At 48.0% G+C, this 20,583-nt stretch overlaps 7 protein-coding genes across 7 annotated transcripts; 3 read left to right on the forward strand and 4 right to left on the reverse strand.

Moving 5' to 3' along the window:
* Window positions 1-294: 294 nt before the first annotated feature.
* ATEG_06218 (uncharacterized protein) lies at window positions 295-826 on the reverse strand (the record flags this gene model as incomplete). Its single annotated transcript, XM_001215396.1, has 2 exons — window positions 295-517; window positions 579-826. 2 exons carry the CDS (start codon window positions 824-826, stop codon window positions 295-297), a joined length of 471 nt encoding a protein of 156 aa, XP_001215396.1.
* Window positions 827-1,298: 472 nt separating this feature from the next.
* Window positions 1,299-2,302, forward strand: ATEG_06219 (uncharacterized protein; the record flags this gene model as incomplete). Its single annotated transcript, XM_001215397.1, has 2 exons — window positions 1,299-1,462; window positions 1,555-2,302. The coding sequence occupies 2 exons, from the start codon at window positions 1,299-1,301 to the stop codon at window positions 2,300-2,302; spliced, it is 912 nt and encodes a 303-aa protein (XP_001215397.1).
* Window positions 2,303-2,701: 399 nt separating this feature from the next.
* ATEG_06220 (fungal specific transcription factor domain-containing protein) lies at window positions 2,702-4,592 on the forward strand (the record flags this gene model as incomplete). The annotated part of the gene is made up of 5 exons (XM_001215398.1): window positions 2,702-2,760; window positions 2,946-2,985; window positions 3,046-3,508; window positions 3,552-4,012; window positions 4,212-4,592. 5 exons carry the CDS (start codon window positions 2,702-2,704, stop codon window positions 4,590-4,592), a joined length of 1,404 nt encoding a protein of 467 aa, XP_001215398.1.
* Window positions 4,593-6,216: 1,624 nt separating this feature from the next.
* On the reverse strand, window positions 6,217-7,521 carry ATEG_06221 (uncharacterized protein; the record flags this gene model as incomplete). The annotated part of the gene is made up of 3 exons (XM_001215399.1): window positions 6,217-6,940; window positions 7,000-7,281; window positions 7,346-7,521. The coding sequence occupies 3 exons, from the start codon at window positions 7,519-7,521 to the stop codon at window positions 6,217-6,219; spliced, it is 1,182 nt and encodes a 393-aa protein (XP_001215399.1).
* Window positions 7,522-12,812: 5,291 nt separating this feature from the next.
* On the reverse strand, window positions 12,813-13,850 carry ATEG_06222 (uncharacterized protein; the record flags this gene model as incomplete). The annotated part of the gene is made up of 2 exons (XM_001215400.1): window positions 12,813-13,414; window positions 13,448-13,850. 2 exons carry the CDS (start codon window positions 13,848-13,850, stop codon window positions 12,813-12,815), a joined length of 1,005 nt encoding a protein of 334 aa, XP_001215400.1.
* Window positions 13,851-16,437: 2,587 nt separating this feature from the next.
* On the forward strand, window positions 16,438-17,477 carry ATEG_06223 (class I SAM-dependent methyltransferase; the record flags this gene model as incomplete). Its single annotated transcript, XM_001215401.1, has 3 exons — window positions 16,438-16,499; window positions 16,727-16,977; window positions 17,044-17,477. 3 exons carry the CDS (start codon window positions 16,438-16,440, stop codon window positions 17,475-17,477), a joined length of 747 nt encoding a protein of 248 aa, XP_001215401.1.
* A 573-nt stretch (window positions 17,478-18,050) lies between these two features.
* Window positions 18,051-18,689, reverse strand: ATEG_06224 (uncharacterized protein; the record flags this gene model as incomplete). Its single annotated transcript, XM_001215402.1, has 2 exons — window positions 18,051-18,394; window positions 18,656-18,689. 2 exons carry the CDS (start codon window positions 18,687-18,689, stop codon window positions 18,051-18,053), a joined length of 378 nt encoding a protein of 125 aa, XP_001215402.1.
* Between the last annotated feature and the right edge of the window lie 1,894 nt (window positions 18,690-20,583).

Consider the following 20,583-nt stretch of genomic DNA (forward strand, 5'->3'; position numbering starts at 1 on the left):
TGGTACTTCCCGCTACGATTACGTAGTCTTCCATTTGAGTCCATCCAAATTTGATTCAGGCCAATTGTAATTTCAATTAGTGCACTCGTATGAGCCACTCACTACATTTCCAACATAATCTCGTATGTACTGATGAACCCTCCCTGCCTAAGGCATCAGGCAATCACCCTCCGTTAACTATACACGCACATTATCCCTCCTCTGCACTCGCAGGCATTGCTGACTGATCTCAGGTTACACACATCGACCCCCATCGACCTAAGCTTTGATGAGTTCGTGATCGTCAACTCCTTGCTAGGAAGGGGAGACAAATTGGGGATGGATAAGAAGTTGAGAATGAGATGGTATCTCGCGTACCTGTAAATCCACACCTGTGATGAACTCGGCCTCGTCGCTGGCCAGGTAGCAGCATGCATTGGCAACGTCGATAGGTGTTGAGCCTCGACCGAGAGGGATCGTACTCGCAAAAGGTGCGCGATTCTCCTCGGTGTCAGGCTTTCCAATGAACAAATGCGTCCTACATTAAGGTTAGAATCGCCCGAAAAGCAGCAAAGGCGCGAAGGAGGAGGAACGCTTACAAACCAGTGCTTCCCACTACTGGGCAGACATTGTTGAAACGGATGTTTTTGGGACCGAATTCCACGGCCATAGACTTCGTGGCAACACTAACGGCAGCTTTGGAGGCGTTGTACCACGTTAACCCAGGACGCGGTCGAAGAGCCGCCGTCGAGCTAACTTGGATAAAGACGCCAGGTCGACTGTTTTCCAAGAAATAAGGCAGGATAACCTTAGTTGATTGATAAATGGACCTGACGTTCACATCCATGACCAGATCGTAATCTTTCTCCGACACTAATGTCGTTGGTTTGTTGGCGTATGTAGTGCCAGCATTGTTGACAATAATGTCGATTTGGTGGAACTCGTCCAGTGCTTGGCTTAACAATGCCTTCCAGCTGTCCTCGCTGGTAACGTCTGCCACAGCAAAGCTGCACCCAATCTCCTCCGCTGCTTGCTTTCCAGATTGCTCTGAGATGTCTGCAATTAGGACCCGAGCACCTTCCTCAACGAATTTGGCCGCAATTCCCTTGCCGAACCCAGACGCTCCACCAGTCACGATTGCGACTTTGCTTGCAAGTCTTGGAGCCATTTGTGCTGACACGTATTTGAGATTAGGATATGTGGAAGATCCGACGTTTGGAAGACTCACTGATTCTTTCAGACCAGAGTCGATCAAGATAAGGTTTATGGCGCCCTGATGTTGGGACTCGCCAGCAACCTCTAAATAACCAAAATCATTTATGGTGTGGTACGGTTCCGTCGCCCAGCGAAGCTACGGCCGGAGCGTGCCACCGGGCTCCCCACGAGTCCCCTTGGCTCTCGTCACTTACAACTCTCCTGTACCTTTTGAATTTACGAATTGGTACTCCAACTCCCCATTTCATCCCATGTTCTCTGCGAATACGTAAACTCGTTATGGGACGAACAGACTGTAATAATCTTTTACTTATTTAGTGTGATTTCGGGGAGGCCTCAGAGATAATATCCAAAAGAAAGTAATTTCAACTGGTACGACAAACCACCATCTCTAGACGCTGAGAACCTGCCGATGAGATTCTGGGGGCCCAAATCGCCGGGCCTGATCGACTTTGCAATCACCGACACAACCCACTCCGCCGAGCAATCGGTGGACACGGTCAACGAACGCGTGTCCTCAAGCCCTGGCAAAGACGCTGGCCTCGGTATCAAGTTCGGCAAGCCGATTGCAGGCTCACGCAAGAAAGCTGACGGCGTCGAGATCAAGTGGAAGGTCACACGGCCCGAGTTCTCCCAGGGGGAAAACACGCCCGGCGACGAGCTGTTCGCCGACGGCAGAATCGACGTCCCCTTCTTCTGCCACGACGTCACCCCCCGAACCGACCGCGTGCCCAGTTTGGATGAGCAGAAAACGACACACCCCTGCGGCGCGATTGGTATCGCCGCCTGCGAGATCCTCGTACCAGCTCACCTTCTGACCGAATATGCGCGAGTCTATTCCAAGATTCTAGGCTCCGAACTCAAACCTGCCGCTGATGCCTGGCAGAACTCGTATACCCTCGACATTGGGTTGCTACAAGGACCTGCCCGTTCCAGGGTTGTAGTGTGTGCTGCCGAGACTGCGCGAGACGTCCAGCGCATCCAAGAGAGGGGCATTGGTTTCTCGGACCTTGTCATCGCCGTCAAGTCCGATGACACTGGCGGCGAGACGAGGTGGTCGTTGGGCTCCACTGGTATCGAGTCCACAATCTGGTTGGAGAAGGTGTAGGGAACTTAGCAACACATTAAAGCGTATCTAGTGGCGGAGGTAGTTGGTTCGTTCCCCTGTTCTGCTCGTTACTGGAAATCTCGGGCAGACTGCATGGAGGAGACTAACCAGAGCGGGTGCCGTCTGGGCTATCAACCATGAACTTATCTGGCTGGACCATCTACAATTGCCAGTACAAATCTCATCTCATTATGGCTCTTTGAAATATGTAATTTCCTTGCAACGTCCTGGAGGTGCCACTGATGCTCTGGCTGAGCGAACATGAGGCAAGATAGCTTTAAATCAAGGAGAGGAGCATGATAAACTACAATTCGTGCTGCTTGGTGTTGGGTGACTGATGTACTCCGTAGGTGGTGAGCACGCTGGAGAATAGGCACTAAAATCCATTATCCTACCACAATGACCCCCACTGTCACTCTACATCCATCCATCTATTGTTTTCTGTTCCGTTCTCTGAGGTCTGCTGCATAATAGCGCAATATAGCGCCGAGTATGCCAAAATCACCTTCTATTAGCGGACAACGCAAACCTCAGAAAAGGAAGAGGATTGTCTTGTCGTGTATCGAATGCCATCGGCGCAAGCAAAGGGTAGGGAACCCTGGGCGATATATAGCTCAACAAAGGTTTACTAAAGGTTGAATAGTGTGACCGCCAGTATCCATGCTGCAACTGTACCAAGCGAGGTACGCAGGTAGGTATACTTCCGAAAGCAATCTTAAGTATGGTCTGATTGGCGACCGCAGAATCTTTGCCAATATGAGGCTGAACCGAAGGGCTGCCAACCCTCACGAAGCGGTTCCGGTGACGGCGATCCTCCGGAAACCAGCCGCGGCACGAATATGGTTCATATCTGCCACCCTGCTGAACCGAACACCGAGTGGTCTAGCGAGTTTCAGGACAAAATTCGAGATTTTGGATACTCCAGCCACGGCAATTTCAACTCCATGAGCCTTTTGCATAGTGCTAAGCTGTGTGGCGGTCAGGCCACTAGTTTATCTAGCTCCCGTACCACAAGGCAGGCCACTTTCCGAAATGATGCGAACCGCAAGTATAAGGAAGCAGTCCGCCAGCTGCCCTCACAAGCCTGCATCGACCTCTTGGTCCAAACCTTTTTCTCGGACATCAACTGGCAGTACGACGTGCTGGACGAGGGATCCTTCAAGGAACAGCTAGTCGCATGGAGAGATATCGTACTCCGACCTCCAAGTGGACTTCGAAAAGTTAGCGCTCGAAACGGTTATGTTTCCAGCACTACTCTTTCAAGTCCTCGCACTCGCCCTTCTTTTTCATCCTCCTCATGATGAAATGATCGGTTCTCTCATTACCATGGCTGATATGACCTTCCATGATCTTGGAGGCGAATATAGTGATACGGGTGCTGACTTATTCGCATTGTTGGGGAAAAGGGATCTAACAATCGCCACGGTGCAAGCAGGTTTGCTACGAGCCTCGTTCTTAAAAAGCAGTGGTAAAGTTATTGAAGCCTGGCATACACTCGGGGCAACAATCCGCGACGCACAGGAGATTGGTCTACATACCGGGCGAATCGTATCTGATCAATCTCCAGTGCGGCCGAAACGCGGGAGAGAAAGTGTCAGTCTTGTGGGTCACAAAATCTGGGTGGTCTTGCATATTTGGGACGTCCACATGGCTGTCGTTCTCGGTCGACCGATCGCCACCGATATTCAAATCGATCACTTCGCCCGCACAGTAAGGGATGAAGAACAGCGGCGAGAATTCTTTCCGCATTGGCAGACCCAGACCGAACCCCCTCGACCATTTGATATCATCCTCGCCGGCTATAATGTGGCCTATCGATATTTCAAGGACATCCACCAACTGGAACATAACGGTGCTAGATCACAAGACTACCCCATTGTTGAACACATTAGCGCTGCAATAAAAAAAGGCTTGGAATGCCTACCCTCTTGGTGCCGCCTGGAAAATCCAGATACAAAGTTCGATGGATTACGCCGGTGCCAGTGGTTACCAGCTGCTCGAGAGGGACTATCGTCGCTCATCCACTTTGTTATTCTGGCACTTCATCGACCCTTCATATTCTCTGTTCCTCATAGTCGCACAGAAGCCCTGGGAGCTGGGATATCCGTTCTTCGCGCACAAGAACGACTATTTGAGCAGTCAGAGCCACGCCAGCGCAAGGTGTTCAATTTTGTCTATGGTTCTTTCGATGCAATTGTTCTCATTGCAGCACTCTGCCTTGTTTCGAACGAGGACCGTGAACTACAAACAGCGTGTATCGAAGTTGTTGAAAGGGGGATGCAAAGGCTGAGTATAATTGGCCAAACCAACATCATGGCAAAGTCAGCACATGGCGTTGTCTGCAGCTTGTACCGTCGTCTCGCATATCGACTCGGCATTAGAAGACGATAGGGCGTCTTTCACCAGTCCAGAACGGATCCCCCCCCCACCAAAAATACTAATTCTGTTCATGGGGCACTGTCCAGACCTTCGTTTGACCCCGTTCCACCCCCCGCGTCCCACCCACGACCTATTCTTCGATCATCTTTCAATAACACAAGTACCGTTCACAGATTCACCTGACAGTTTTCCCTTGGACCCCCTTACTGTGAACATTACAGATGGATGGAATTTTGAAGGCGACTTCTCAGATACCAGCTTTTGGAGTTTGATGAACGGACTTAACCATTGAAATGTACATGTCCCTAGTTGCATCTTATTTGATCCCGGCAAACCAGGTTGCAATATCCCCCACATTGCGATCAACGCAATCCGGCTGGTCGTAGTGCTGGAAGTGCGAAACCTCGTTATTCCAGATCAACTTTTTCTGACTGGTGGGAATGGAATCGTAGTGGCGCTTCGCGGCCGCCGCATTCATACAGTTGTCGCCGTGGATGGCAGGGCCGGCTTGTTCAGCTTCGCCACGCCAGGTACGGTGGTATAGTCAAAATGGTCCAAGTCGCTCATCACTGCATATCGGTTTTCAAATCCCTTCAGTGTCCACGGCCCATACCAGGACCAAATAACTGGTCCCGGAAGACCGGCCAGCGACCCTATATCCGGATCAGCGGCCTTCGGATCAACCAACGGCTGGTACACCATTTCCCCGGTCTTGTTGTATAATTCATGAGCTTTCTTAGCTCGTTCAAGCCGGGCTCTGTACAGGGCTTCTCCCTGTTCGTGAGTGGGCATTTTCATCGCCGCTATGTCCGCACCAGGCGTCCATGCAACACACCCAGCGCAAATCATGTAGTCGTCGGTTTCATGGTCTTGGTAATATCCAGAGATAGAGGCCACGCCTGCAACTCGGTCATCGTAGGATGCCACATCCAAGGATTGCGGGCCGCCCTGGCAGATACCGACCAAGAAGAGCCGAGATGGATCGACATCGCCGCGGGCCGATAGATAGTCAAGTGTGGACAATGCTGCGGAACGAGCAACGCTGAATCCAGCTGCGTCCAATGTGAAGCTGTTGCGCGGCAAAATCAACGAACTGCTTTCGTTTTTACCATATTTAGCTTAACTCAACACAACATCTCCACTTTAGAGACGCTAGTACTAAGATGGCGTCCTCCAGCCAGCCAAGTTATGTACACGAAGGTAAACATCGACAAAAAACTGTGATACGGTCAAATACACTTTAATCATACCCTCAAGGCCACGTCACGATAGATACTTGAGAGGTCAGACTTAGAGGTTAGGCTCCTAACGAATTTGTCAAATCTATGGTTTACTCTATCTAAAAGGCATCTGGCAAGTTGAAGAGATGCTTTTCGCAGATCAAGGTACACCCTGCCAACTATATATGTTTTGGGAGGCAAAGTCATATTTAGATGAATTTTATTTCCTAGTGTAGATGATCAAGCTTATGAGAAACTGAATATCATTCTAAGCTCAGAGTGGTTGAAATGCTCTTGGCTCTCACAATATACCGCTTATAACATCCCTGCCATCCCACCACAGATATCCACACTCTCGTAGTTCAAGCCGTACCCCTTGTGCTCCGGAATGATGCGAAAATAGAAATTGGCCGTGTGACCTGTTTCCACAAATCCTATGAAATCCGAGATGTCATTTCCAAGAGCCATGGTCTGCCACTTCAGACTAATGTGCTGGGCCATCTTCAGGGCATCCTGCTCATTGAGTGGTGCTTTGTTTCTCGTGGTGTAAGCAATTTTGAAGCCAGGCTTGTCCCAGCGTCTAGTTAGAGTAGAGCTGCCGTTCTCTTGACCATCACCGGGGGCAATTTGTAGGGTATTGTCGCCGTTACTGTAGTGGTTGACCCAAATATCAGTCGTATCATCGCCTAGATCCGCATGATACAGGTTGCGGATAAGAAATCTCTCGACGAGATAGGGTTCTTCTGACGACCGCTTCTCGACGCTAGGCAGGTTGTTGTCCACTTCGATACTGGCGAATTGCAAGTTGCTTTCTTTCAGAGCAGTAGTGGCAATGTCCAGGTAGGTTCTTGCATTTATTCTGCGAACTGGCTCACCAGGACGAACTGCTGGCTCTGCACCATCTTGATGCAAGATCGAGAAGATAAGTGTCAAGGCGAATTTGATCCCCAGAGCCCAGTCATCGCACGTAGGGCTGCCATGTGTTATGGCGCGGCAAATGTATTTAGCAGCTTCGGGGCCGAAGGCAACAAAGGCGAGCCTATTGAAGTTAGCAGTTGTATATGAATGGTGTGCATCGGCGCGATGGTATTTACATACTTGGCTTGAACTGAAGTGATCCTGGAGATGAAAGAATCCAGGCGTCTGCAGTTAGGTGCTCTTTGTTGGAGGGTTTTCAGAGCAAGCCCCGATGGGTTAGGACTAGCTACCTCTAGCTCACGCGTGAATTCCTCCGCGGCTGCTGGATGAGCATTGATTGCATCGGCACCTGCCAGAAGCAGCAAAAGGGATGCGAGGAATTTCATCTGCAGTCGGTACTCTTGAGGGACAGCTGGGGATGGTAAGAAGCGTTCTAGCGGGGGAAAGTAATAAATGAGGAGCCTGAAGTATGTCCAGCTTGAAGTTAGGATCTAGGCCAAAATAAGAGGAGAGAAGGGATTGTTACTTCGCTGGTGTCCAAACAAAGATGCTCAGCAGATAATGACTGACGGTTGAAAGAAGGGAGGTGTTGTTGCTCTTTATAGATGGGCCATCGTCCAGCATCGAATATGCTGGTTCACTATCAGACCAATCATCTCTGCTCATGAGTAGCTTTTCACTCTCTGATGCCGGTGTCTCCATAATGTTGCGACACTATACTAATGGTGCGAACAGCAGGTTGCATTGACCACACAAGAAGATTTCAAGTGAATTAGCCAGGGCCTGGGGAGTTTCTGATTATGAACTCGAAATATCCATAGCCCCACCTTCGCTAACGGGTGGAGTCGCTCCCTAGCGCTAATCAGGAGAGCGGCGGAAACCTATAGAGATAACGTAAAGTCCCCACTAGTGTGGGGGCCAAACGAAAGAAGCACATAATCTTAGAATAATAGAACGATCTACGATAGTTAAAGACGGATGAGGGAGAACCAATCTTGCTCTACCCAAAGTTCACGCAAACAAGAATCATGTCCAGTCCATGTTAAACTGCTAGTACGCGTGGATTACTAGGTAGTAAGTTTTGACTCCTTGTGTTGGCTGCTAGCTATAGTCAAAATCACTTACTGTAGGCTGCAGAGCACACTCGTGATTCACTTCCTAGTCATTCTTGCTAAAACAGAGTGGGACCGGTAGCCTATACTCTCGGCGCACTTGCCATATAGATATGATGCAGCCCATTCCATTCCCACTGCCAGAATTGGAAGTTAGGATGAAAAGTCGGAGGTAGCAGTTTCGGCGTTATCCGTGGCCGGGCAGTGTTCGGACCACTTTTAAGCCCATACCAATTCTCTACGTTACATCGACATTTCAGGAGGCTGGTGCGTTGTGATTCATTGGTTGGGCCACATATTAGGTCATACGATGATGTGGGCCATAATCCTGAGTGAGCAATGTTGAACCCAGACCACATGTGAAGCTGGTGCCTGAGAAGACAAAAATCCTGCTTTCATCTTACTCTCTATGGCGAATATAACATCTCGACCACAGAGACTTCATATCCAACACTAGGATGTCCGCTATTTTAGCTCATAGGTAGGAACATGTCAAGAACCATTATCAGCGAAAGGTGGATTGCTGCGATGCGAGATGCATTAAAAGTTGGACGCGCTACTTCCTCACAGCACAACGATAGTATAATTCCATAGCGCTCTATTAATGAACCCCCCTTGTGCATAATCTGCTGACTGATGCAAAATATATTGGTCCTCGTGAGGAGCTTCTCTGATAAGCTCCTCCATGGGTCCGATGGCCTTCAGTGCCTTGACTGAAACCCTCCACAGCAAGCGGGGCTGTGATGCATCCGACTCGCTGAACAGCTCCCAGTGAAGTCGAACATTGGCGAGATCACCAGTCCGCGAAACTTGCATCTAATTTAGGGTGCCAGTAACCTAAGAATAATCCAGCCAGAGATTTGCTTGGGGACTAGGGATCCCCTACTTCGGTTCGAACTCCGGAGTAAACCGGATTGTCCCTGAAAACACCCCAAGAAAGTCGCCTTCATGCACTGGAATGAGAGAACACACAGAAAGGACTTGGTTGTTATATTTTGGTGCAAGAAGCATGAAGATCGACTTGTCTCTTTCGTCTTGCAAAAGTGACTTACGCTGAATACAACACTCAGGTTGTCGGGCAGGACCGCTACAGCTCCATTCTCCAGCGCGAAGCTACATTCCTCATCACCGGAGAACCACACATTGCCAGCATTATTCCATAATCGTTCTAGGACGGTGAGTCTTGCGGCCAGGGGAGAAAATTACACATATAACCTGCGCGCAACATCGCCCTTCATATAGTATAAGACTAGATATTCTAGTTGCTCAAGGTATGGTCCATATACGGTTTCCCACTTCGCGACTGTGTCAATCAGGGAGATCGCCGAGTTCTGAGGATAGATCTTACAGTAACTGTCGAACTCTTACGTGCGATGAATAAGGAATTTATTAATACCCGCCTGTCGCATGTCGAATAGACCTTTCTACAACTTGCGCTGCTGTCGCTAACTTTCGGGGCTTAGCCCAGACCCAAGATCTTCTATTAGTCTCTTGATTGCAGCTTTCTTAGCGGAGGTAAACCCATCGTTTAGTCCTCTCGCTCTTAGCAACGTAGCCAAATCTATGCGTTTTACGCCCTTCAAAATAATATCCTAATATACCGTTTCGTTAAATCGAGACTGGAGATTCCAGCCTATCGCGACCGTATTATCTCTCTTTATTGTCCGGACTGCTTTGCAATACTCAAGCGTAGATATAGACTCGGCATAGTTCTGGAGCCAGGAAAGATCCGTGTTTAACGGGCCATTCCACGTCTGATGGCCGTGTAGCCCAATCGTAGAATTCAGCCGGACACAGTTTACTAATACTGTTGCCACTACCTTTGATGCATAGCCAGGATCCAATCATAGAGGAAGGCGGCGAACGAGAGCTACCTCTAAAGAAGGATCGCCCGGGTTCTTCTCGTTTGCCGATGTCTGTGCAAAACGGCATTAGAAAGTGATATAGCTTCCCGGAACAACATTCAATCGACAAAAGAGAACTTACAGCTGAAGGGTTTTCAGATAACGGTTGGGACTCTGCCTCGACCTGGGATAATGCTAAGATAGTTACTTTGTTTGTAGGTAGATTATCGGACGTAGCGGTAGAAGTAATCGTCTGACTATTGTATTCTTCGTTCGCTTCCGCAGCCTCCTTATTCTACTATAAGCAATCTCTAGGTTTATTTGTTATTCTAAACAGTTTGTCTGATATCCGTCTTTTGCTGTTAGTGCCGTTGCTACCGTCGCCTAATAAATAAAGCTATTAGTTTATAACCGCGCATCTCTAGGATTTCACTTATTAACTGTAGATGTCTGTACTATTTAAAGTCACTCGGTGCCTTCTTCTCTTCCGAGTAGGGGCGCGTAGATTCTTTACGTTTAGTAATGTTCTCTTTGCGCTATGTAGGAGCCGGTAAGATCTTCGAATTCCGTGAGACGTAGCAGGAATTTGTTAGGAGAGAGAACCGATAATACGCGAAAAGGGCGTTTCTTTTTTGTTTATTCCGGCTTTAAGTAGAGTTTCATGGACAAGAATATATATTAGCCAAGACTGCACTGTAAATACGAGCCACCTACTCACCTATACCTAGTAGCTTAATAATAAGTAGGTCTATTCGCTTACTCTTCTTAACCCTAAAAAGCGCGAATATCTTATTAATATTTTGTTTATTAGGGCGTGAATTGTTGTCTTTATGGTTACTAACAGATTAGCTCTACTATAGGACCGCCGCGGTTGGTTTATAATAAAGTGTCGGGATCTTCCAGAGGTTTCTATAGAAAAATTTAGAGACGGTACTCTAAGGTAGAGAAAGAAGAAAGCTAAGCCAATAATCGTGGACATAAATTTACTATGGGGTCTCGACTACGGAGTGACCTTCAAGCCTCTCTGCTCATTAAAGAATAACGTACAACGGAAGCTTTTTTCCAATATACGAACGTTGGTCTAGGCTTGTATAGCCCTATGGGATACTATGTATATTAAAGAGATAATTAACCTGCAGGCTTTCGAAGACCTCTCTATTAGTAAATACAGGTGTTTATCTAGTGAAATAAGAGGATAGGACCGGTTAAGCAGCTGCGATTAATAAAAGATTACTAGAAACGAGAGCTAGGTTGTAATATTAGGCGACGGTTAAACGGAAAAGCATTTTAATTTTATTAACTATTTCCTTCCCTTGTCTGTCTAAATCCTTCCTTCCTTAACTAAGAGCACACTAGTAGTTTACGGGCTAGGGAACCTAAGAACAGAATGTTAAATACTTTAATCTATCAGGCATGGGGCGTGTTGACGCAGTATAGAAGCCGCCGACAGCTGCCAAGGACGCCACGGGGCCTGGGTTGAGCGGCACGAAGTGGCCTAATATCCTAGAATGTTGGACATAAGTACGGAGGACGGTTCAATAGTAAAGAACACCAGTTTATTACTTGTAATATGTCGTTAGGTGTATTATTGCGTAGAAGCTCTTTCTTGATTGCCCTACGCTCTCGTGTAGCAGCCCTATCCCCAAGCTATATGACGTGCCGGGACGGCGTAAACTATTCTATTTATTGATCACCGGGCATCTTTTCGCGAGTTGACTAGGTAAACCCCATTATCTACTTGCTGGCCAACATGAGGTGAACGGTCCACTCGATAGGAGGTGGGCAAAGCCTGAGGTCCTCAGATAGTTGATGGCGTCGCTCTGCTGAACACCACGATTTTGGTATGATCCAAAAACCATGGCTCTCCTAAGCCATATATCTGACCTATTCTCAACTAGACCCTGCTGTAGATAATAACACAAGCAAAGAAATACTTTGTGATTCTCTATATAATCTTGCTGTATCTCTAATAATTTTCTCGATATAGCCTTCGAGACCCCTATCCAGAAGAATAAGAAAAAGGGAGTCTCTTTAAAAAAGGCATTCCGGCAAATAAGAGAAGGACAAAGGGAAGGCATTATTAAAAAGACCTATAAATATAACAAGTTATGCAAAGCAGATGTTTGTCTAGGCATCCAATTAAGGGGCTCTGGTCGGGTGTACACGATCTTAGCTGATCAGAGTAGGTTTTAATCCTCCTTTGAGTTATCATGCAAGAATCTGCTTATATTGCCCGAACAGTGAATACAAGTGTGGCCCTCGGCCTGATATGCGCATATCCGTCGACTTTATATGCAATGGGATAATCTCCACCCCAGCAAGGCCAGGCGGGTCTGCTTGCGAACCTCGGAATATCTGGCCTTGGGCAATAGCCTTACTCTTGACTAACCGAGCAGAAAGGTCTTTACATGACGGACCCGCTCATCTCCACCGAGCTAGGCGGACTGGTTCTTGCGCGCTACTTCGGTGTAATCAGCGGCGTAGAATGTTAACGCCCAGTTTAGTCTCTTAGGTAAATTTAAAGCACGATACTACTATGCGGTCTATCTTAGAGTCTATATAGTACCCCAGTTGCCCAAATCCTATTTATTCGTCTCGGGCCGGACTCCTTTTTTCAAGGCTAGGAACATCTGCGACTAAGATATCGAGTATACTGGATTTTCCCTTCGCAGTGTATCCGCATAACGGCAGAGTCTAGCCTTTAGTTTCACCACATTTTCACCATGCACTTCTTACACTAAAGTTCAGAACCGGCGCCCGGCTTTAGGCGCACATCTCGAGGATAGATCCTCAGCGCCAGCCGATCATCTAGATCGGTTAGCGTAGTCGATGCCGGTGAGCATAACGAATATACAGATATAGTTTGCCAGCGTTTCCTAACACTGGTAGCGTAGCCGAGCGCGCTTCTTATTACTATCTTAAACTATTAGCGGAGGTCATTTCCAGGGCGATTGGTTCAGAAAACGTCGAAGGCACCACAATGCTCAACCAGATGAGATTCATTCCGGATGGCACTTTTCCAGTCCCACGATCTCTGCTACCAGCGGCGCAATCGTTGCCCAGAAATTTCCTGCCACAAGTCCTTCGATATTGCGAAGAAAACCAGCAGTCCATAAGAGTTCGCATTAGCCCATACAGCCAAGCATATCAATCCAGCCAGAAAAGTTGCGATACCGGCGATGTTGACACGGCCAACACTGTCGCTGAAGTATCCGATACAAGGTCGACCGACAGCCTGGCCCAGGTTAAACAAGCCGCTAATGAGGGATGCCTGGGAAGGAGTAAGGCCGATCTCATCTCCATAGCTTGCTAGATTGAATATAAGGATGAAATAGCCAAAGATTGTAAAGCAACTGAATCCAACCAGAAGAACGAAACCCCCATTTTTAGTCAGAGCTAGCTCCATCATAGCTTTGCTACATTTAGCCGTCCTGCTCCGGTCCCTGATCAAGAGAATGCAGGTAGTGATGACCGTGAACGCAAGAATACCGAGTATCCGAAACGCCCAGGTGAGCCCGAAACGATCGATCATTGCCTCCGTCGCTAGAGAGTAAACAAGGCCGCCGAGACCAGCTCCCGAGAGAGAAACACCGCTCGCTAAGGATCGCTTCGAAGTGAACCACTGAGGAATCACGGAAGCTACGGGAATGAATAACATCCCCATCCCCATACCAAAGAGAACGCCTTGCGTCAGGAAAAGATGCCAGATCTGGGTTGCTAGGCTAGCACAGATAAGGCTGGCCGTCTCAAAGATGACACCTGCGAACATGGTTTTCTGAATCCCGTATCGTTGCGTGGCGACGGTGGCTATAGGGGATATCATGAACGTCTCCGTCAAACTTAAGGACCCAACCAGGGCGTAGTGCAGATGAGTGGCGCCCTGGAAGGTCTGATGGTCCATGTAATATGCCAGAAAGATGGCGTATGCCGAATTGAATCCCCAGCAGTGTGCGTTGACGACTGCTGCTGCAACTGTACAGACCCATCCGTAACCTCCGTCAGGAGGTTGGTCCGATTGTTCATCCTTACTTGGGCACCCGTTTGGGAGACGTCGGTGCTGGCCTGTGTGTGGCATGGAAACAGGTATGATACTTTGCTGGTGCAAAGTCGTGAGAGAGAGACGTCACGTAAGCTCTGAAGACAGAAAATAATAACGAATAACGACTATGAGCAAATGACAGGTCGTTCTAGATCTTAAGAATTAATGGACATCTGCAGTGCAGACTGGTGTAGTAGAGAGCAGCCTCCGGCTTTTATACCATTAGACTGGACATTTATCCACACTAGCATCCACAGCACAACCAGTCATTTAGGAACGCTCGTCTTGATGCTGGACCTTACGTAGCTTACTCTCCTATTATTATTCCTCTCGTTTTCTCCTCCTCAATCTGTACTTGATACGCTGCACGAGAAAGCGGAAGAGGCTTATAGACTATAGTCCTCGAGCCGACGGTTCTCAAGATCCTGCAAAATCAACTGCATAGATGGCTTGTTCCATCTGTTGGATTGGCACCGCATTGGGTTTCATGACGGACAAGCAAGAAATGTTACGCTTCAACGGGCAAGGCTTAAGGTGCCTTGTGGTTCGCTCCGTAGCTTGCCATCTTTGAAGTAGCTACCTATAACAACTCATGAATGATCCCATACTCCACGGCTTCTATACGGAGTACATCCAGATGGACAACCCCAGCCAGGACAAAGACCGACTTGCCACATCTTGTCCAATGAGTGCTCTTGTGGATCCGGGCTTTGATCTCGGTCTACCAAACGGCGTTTGCTTTAGCACAAGCTTGTCAAAGTGGGGGTTTCGGAGAGTAGCCGAACCAGGTCGATATCCACCTCTGTATATCGAATGAAGCGGAATTCCGTGTCGCTGTAAGCCGAATCACCCTCGACTTGCTATCCTATGGTGAGAAATCTACCACTAGGATGGTGATTTGCGACGTCTGTTTTACTAAGCACACTATCGATGTTTGACAAGAATGTATGAGACACTCATAGATTGCGTATTTGCACATTCTAGCTTCTAATCCACTCGGGCAGATAGCAATAACAAGAAACAATACAGCATCTAATAGACCTACATCAATCCAACATCCCACTCATTGAACTGCATTCACAATCCGCTCCATTGCTTCCTTCAACCAAGCGAAAGGATGTGAAAACACCACACGAAACCACCCTGGCTGCGTGGCACCATATGCTGTTCCATGGGCTAGATACACCCTGTTGTCCAGTAATCTCTGATGGATGATATCGGTAATATCAGAGGCCTTTGATTCCTCTCCAGCATGTCTCTCCATGTACTTGTTGCCAAGATTGCAAAGATCAGAGCTGCGTAGCCTTCATCTGCGAGACGGGTTGCGTATTGCAACGGCGCTTGCTCTTTCATAAAAAGAGTATGGGCCAGTTATAACAACGCCGGGTGGCTTCGTAACATTTGTGGGATAAAAGAAAATCCCGGCGACAGTGTCCCCATGAGAAGGATATTTGACTCTTTCGGTGTGGTATTGACCGTGGGAAGGCATTTTGAAATCGGTTCAGGGAAGTCGGGACTCTGGTTATGAGGTTTGACTGAGAGGAACTTGATGTTCTCAAGGCGACGAATCTGGCCGGGTTTAAATAGCCCAAAGCCATCGGCGTTATGGCATGGTCATAACCGCACGACGGTAGGTACATTGTAGGTTTCATAGAAACCTATGACGCATTGGAATCAAGAGGTAGCAGAACAATTCTCAATCATATTCGGGAGACAAACTCCGTTTTCGTATTTCTACCATTATCGCCGATAAAAGCGGGTCAGGCTGGGCCTAACGCCGATAGACCAATCAAGGACAAATGAGCAGTGGAACTTACCTATACAGTACACAAATGCTCGCTCAGTTCAGTTGAAACGCTGACATCCAATCCTCAACTCTGATGCGCATCGGCTAGCCAAGTACTAGGTAGTACTAAGTACTCCATATCTGGAAAGTCTAGCGCCTGTGATTGAGAGGACATTTTTGAATGAAGGCGACTCGGTCCGTAATGCTGTCCCTGGTCAGATCTTACCAGCAATATCCATCGTCCAAGATACCAAGCATGACAAGGAAGGACACAACGCATCGGGTTAAAAATACCCCACCAAGCAAATTCATGACTAGACGGGCTTTCTTCAGCTTCTAGTTGACCGTCTTGCTCGTTGAATAAGAGACGACCTATTACCGGCCTATCTAAGGGTGGGTACAACCTATTAGATAAAAGCATACATTGTCTTGCTTCCCACTGCAACATGCAAACTTAGGCAGTCACTCGTTCGTGGTTTTATGATTAGCTATAAAGTATTTCTTTTTCTGCGTCTTTCAGCTGCGCCTTACCAGCATCAGCTCCACAATCGATTTCTCTGCCCTGTCGACGAATTCTGGCAAATCATTTGCCGCGCTTTGACCCTATGCATTGTTTTGGCCAGAAATTGGTCCCATGACTGGTTCCTGACCGGAAAGTCGGAGAAATCCAAACAACCTAGATTTTCACTCTTATCTGGGCCCCATACTGGCGCCGCGAAAGCAAGATAAATTGACCGGTTGCCCTTCAGCAGAAACAACTTATCCAAACAACTACGGTTATATTTTCCTCTATTCTTCTCCGTCTAGCTACCCACAAGAACACCGGCACAAATCACAATGACAAAGATCAACACCCAGGATAAATATGTTTTCGGGAGGAGCCAAAAGGAATCAAAGCGGTAAGTAGGTCAATATACCTCGAACAAAGTGACAAGAGCCCTAATAAGAACAACACCAGGCTCGACGCACAGCACAAACTTCTGTCAAAAGTGACAAATAATACGTTGATCCATCCTTCAATTCCTCTGGGGAAGGCGCTTTCCGTTGCAGATATAGGTACTGGAACTGGGTGAGTCCGCTGTCAATCTCATAAAGCGCAGGAGACTAACCAATACGGCGTGGCAAGTATCTGGCTGAAGGATGTCTCCCAAATCTTCGAGAAAGCGCACCTTCAGTGTTACTGTCATGGATTTGACATCTCAGCGGAACAATTCCCTAAAAAGCCAGGAAACATCGAATTTTCTGTGCAAGATATAACATTGCCGTTCCCAAAAGAACATTGGAACAGGTACGACATAGTTCATGTGAGACTACTAGTTGCTGCTCTCGACGAATCCGAGTATAGAACTGCGATCTCGAATCTTTCTGCCATTTTGAGTATGTAGCTCCTAATGTTTTATCAATCCCTCGGATAATACTAACCGCCGTTTTTTAACGAAAAAGAACCCGGTGGCTTCCTTCAATGGGAGGAAATCGACGAGGAAACATACATATCAGCCGACAACCCAGTCATTCGGGAGATGCACCGGTGTTTCGATTTTTCACTGAGAGCTGAGCGCAAATGTTTCGCAGCATCAGCTAAGGTCTACAAGGAGTGTATCGCGGCCAGTTTCTTGGATGTTGTACGGCTAGAATATCGCTCGGACTCGAATAGTGATATCCGCCTCGATACAGAACAAAGGCTCGCGGCAATTATTGAAACGCTGTATGCGAGTCTTTTGTTGCGGTCTGGGCAAGTTGCTGACGAGGCGGAGGCATCGAAATGGGCTGCAGAGTTGATCGAGCAGCATTGGCGTCTTTGTGAGGACGGAAAATCCCCACCCTTGAAAGTGATGAGAGTAGTTGCCCAGAAGCCACTGAATGGTTCGTCCCTATGAGAAAGGTATTCCCGCTCCAATAATCGGCGACCAATTCCCAGCTTCCCTTGAGAGAGAACGTGGTGGTCAGTGTTGTGATGCTTGGACTAGGCAAACTAGGGCTTCTATTATTCTAGGACCGTTTCTGATGGGCCTAACATAGGAATAACAGGTTTAATTCAAGAAACGGTCGGCCCGATCGAATGCAGAAACAGCGGTGTCCTAAAGGATCGAGCAAAACTTCTTCCCACAATCTGGTGCCCTTTTTGGCCAGTCATCCGCTCTCAGCTCGCTCCTGTAATATCCAGGGAAAGCCTTAGTTCCTTTTAATCAAATGACCAGATCGACATCACCTAGCTATATCGAAGCTCATTCAGAGTGGTTGGATCTACGTGTATCTACATGCGCACCATATGCTGGGTCCCGTGAGGACACCACTCTCTCACTCTAGTGAGTGCTACCTAGGAAACCAGGTTGGTTGGGGGACTGGACTGGTATATCACGAAGCATGATGTTTTGGGCGAGTTTGCGTGTCGGAGGCGGCAATAGGTAACGCTTGTGCTCGTCAGTAACGAGTTTGGATGAGACGACCTCTCAAGAAGGCCCGTAGAGACAGTTGTCGTATTTTGCAGAATATGACATGATAGCAGCTTTACATTCGAGCCGGGCGTTGAGGAGCTGGAGCTTGATAGCACGGATACGACCGTCGCTCATATCCGATGGAGCCACACAGTGAGCGCCGGCCCGAGCGAAAGACAGCGCAATATCGAAAACACGGTTGACAGTTGCCTCATTGTCGACCGTGCCGTCGCTGAAAAGCACGAAGCTATGTCCGTGATCAGCGTACACGCAGAGATTTACATCGGCGATAACATATAACCCGAAAAAGCTCTGGCGGATAACCGGGATTGCAGGGCTGATGGGACCACTGACGCTGTCTGCCATTGACCAACATTATGTTTTATGTGGCTGCTGAGCAATGTGCCGAATAGAATAACTGAGTGGAGGAGTGGAGGCCGTTCACAACGAGGGTGGAGAGGAAAGGTAGTAACTTGTTCAGTCCCTATATGTACTGGTTGGGGAGATACCGGAATAGGCTCTTTCATCTCTGCATCAGGCGACAAGAATAGAGAATTGATAACATAGCCTGCAGGTTTGTTTTAGCACATGCTACTTTGAAGCTGAGGGATCTGGTGTACTCACTTTGTGTACTTGTCGTTCGGCTTGCCACATGGCGGACACGCTGTGGCTGTAGCCGCTCTTCAGCTGGCTAGGGATCTGGGATATGCCATTCCGAGCACACTGGATGCTGCCAGTAGGACGACTGACGACCTTATTTACCAGTGGAGGCCCTAGAAGTGTTATGATGCAATTGCTAAGCTGTAGGGCGTTTTATGTAGGTGCAGCTTGGAAAGTCATGCCGCCAATTAATATCAGTAGGATTGTCACTCAGATACCGCCAATCTCGCTCTACTTCAGGCTAGGGTCACCAATGGAAATAAATGCAAATAAGTTAGATTTTTCCTAAATGAATTCATTCCATGAGGCGCATGGAATAGGACACGTAATTCGTGTGTGTATGAAGTGCTTCTCAGATGCATGGCTTACATATCTACTGTATTACTGGCCCTATTTTCCTACAGTCGCAGTGTCCGGCCGAAATAACTGAACCGACGAGATTTGTGCCCAAGGCAGAATTGAAATCTCAACTTGCCATTTTACAAGGGACATTTGTGGGATCGAATCTCTCCTTGGCAAGTAGTTTCTGATGGTCTGGGCCATCACACTGCCTTATCGCACCAATCGGCCACGGAGTCGCCACATGCCCGCGATGTAAGACAAGAGGGGTCCCGTCCTTACCCTATATTATACACGTGAACTTCCTTCTACACTGATTAGTCCTCCCTTCCAACTAACATAGCGAAGCCGGAAGAAGCTCAGCCATGGACAGATTGTTTTTCTTCCGACTCACTTTTCCAGGAACTTTCCATATTAACAGACCAAGCTCCTTAAGGATCCCGTGCCTAGTTTCCTCAGACTGCTGATATAATTTCAGGGGTAGTCAAACCCAGCTGGAGACGAATGCTTTTAAAGACCGACGAGGAGCCGCAAAAAACCTAAGTAGACGTGTCGGAGAAGGCTTCTACCGTATGGCAAAAGAGATCGGTGATAGCCTAGCATCAAAAACAAGGATTCCCAATCTTTGGTCTTGCCAGCCTCATATTCTTGATATGTGTATGGCTCCCGGCGGAATCGGTAAAACTTGGAACTCTTCAACGCTATCTCCGACGCACAGTTTATCAAACCACCTCCTGCTCCTTGATCGATGACGCCAGGGTAAACGACAACTTGCCTGGCGCAAGTAGCAGCTGCCAGTGTACGGGACTGTAGTCGGTTGTGTTGGAAATGGTGTGTGGGACAAAGTGCGTCGTGGGTTTTGTTAGAGCAGAGAGAATTGGACAGGATATGTGCTGACGGGCGATGGGGTTCGTATTCGGGTTTTTCGGACGCCACGATATTGAGGCCATGGGCCCATAGAAGCTTTGTATACTCCGGACTTGCAGGGTCAATAAGCCGGCGAATATATAGCAAGTTCGTACATCAGTCCTCGTGCCCCACTCTGCCGTCCCGGTTATAGTAATCCGATATCTATATAGCGCCGAGTCTGCTATACATCGTAGGCCAAGCCGGAAACTATAGTACCCTTTCAACAGACTGTTCATTGGAATCAAAGTGTAGTTATCAAGAGCATTGACAAAATAAGCAACTATTTCACGAGTTTAGAGATCCAGTCAACTCTCTAATTATTTGATTGCGCCGTCTTCTCAGCGGCCCGCATTGCATGTTGAGAGGCGTCCATTGATCATCCCTACAATCTAATGTAACCAAGACCATACCTGCATACAACCAATCAGTTGAGAGGGAAGGCAGGGAGTTTGTATGCCACTAACTGCAGCAAACATGCGCGAGACGTCTTCGGTAGGAGGAGCTGAAGCCGTCATCAATCCTGTGATCTGTCAGACCATCAAAGCCACGAGCCCCTGGTAATAGGAGCCTAGCAGAAGCAGCTACCTGAGCGGAATACGAGATAGCCACGGTTACACCGGACACCAACAGATTACCTTGC

This window comes from Aspergillus terreus, genomic scaffold (genome assembly GCF_000149615.1).
Source record: "Aspergillus terreus NIH2624 scaffold_8 genomic scaffold, whole genome shotgun sequence".
Lineage (NCBI taxonomy): Eukaryota > Fungi > Ascomycota > Eurotiomycetes > Eurotiales > Aspergillaceae > Aspergillus > Aspergillus terreus.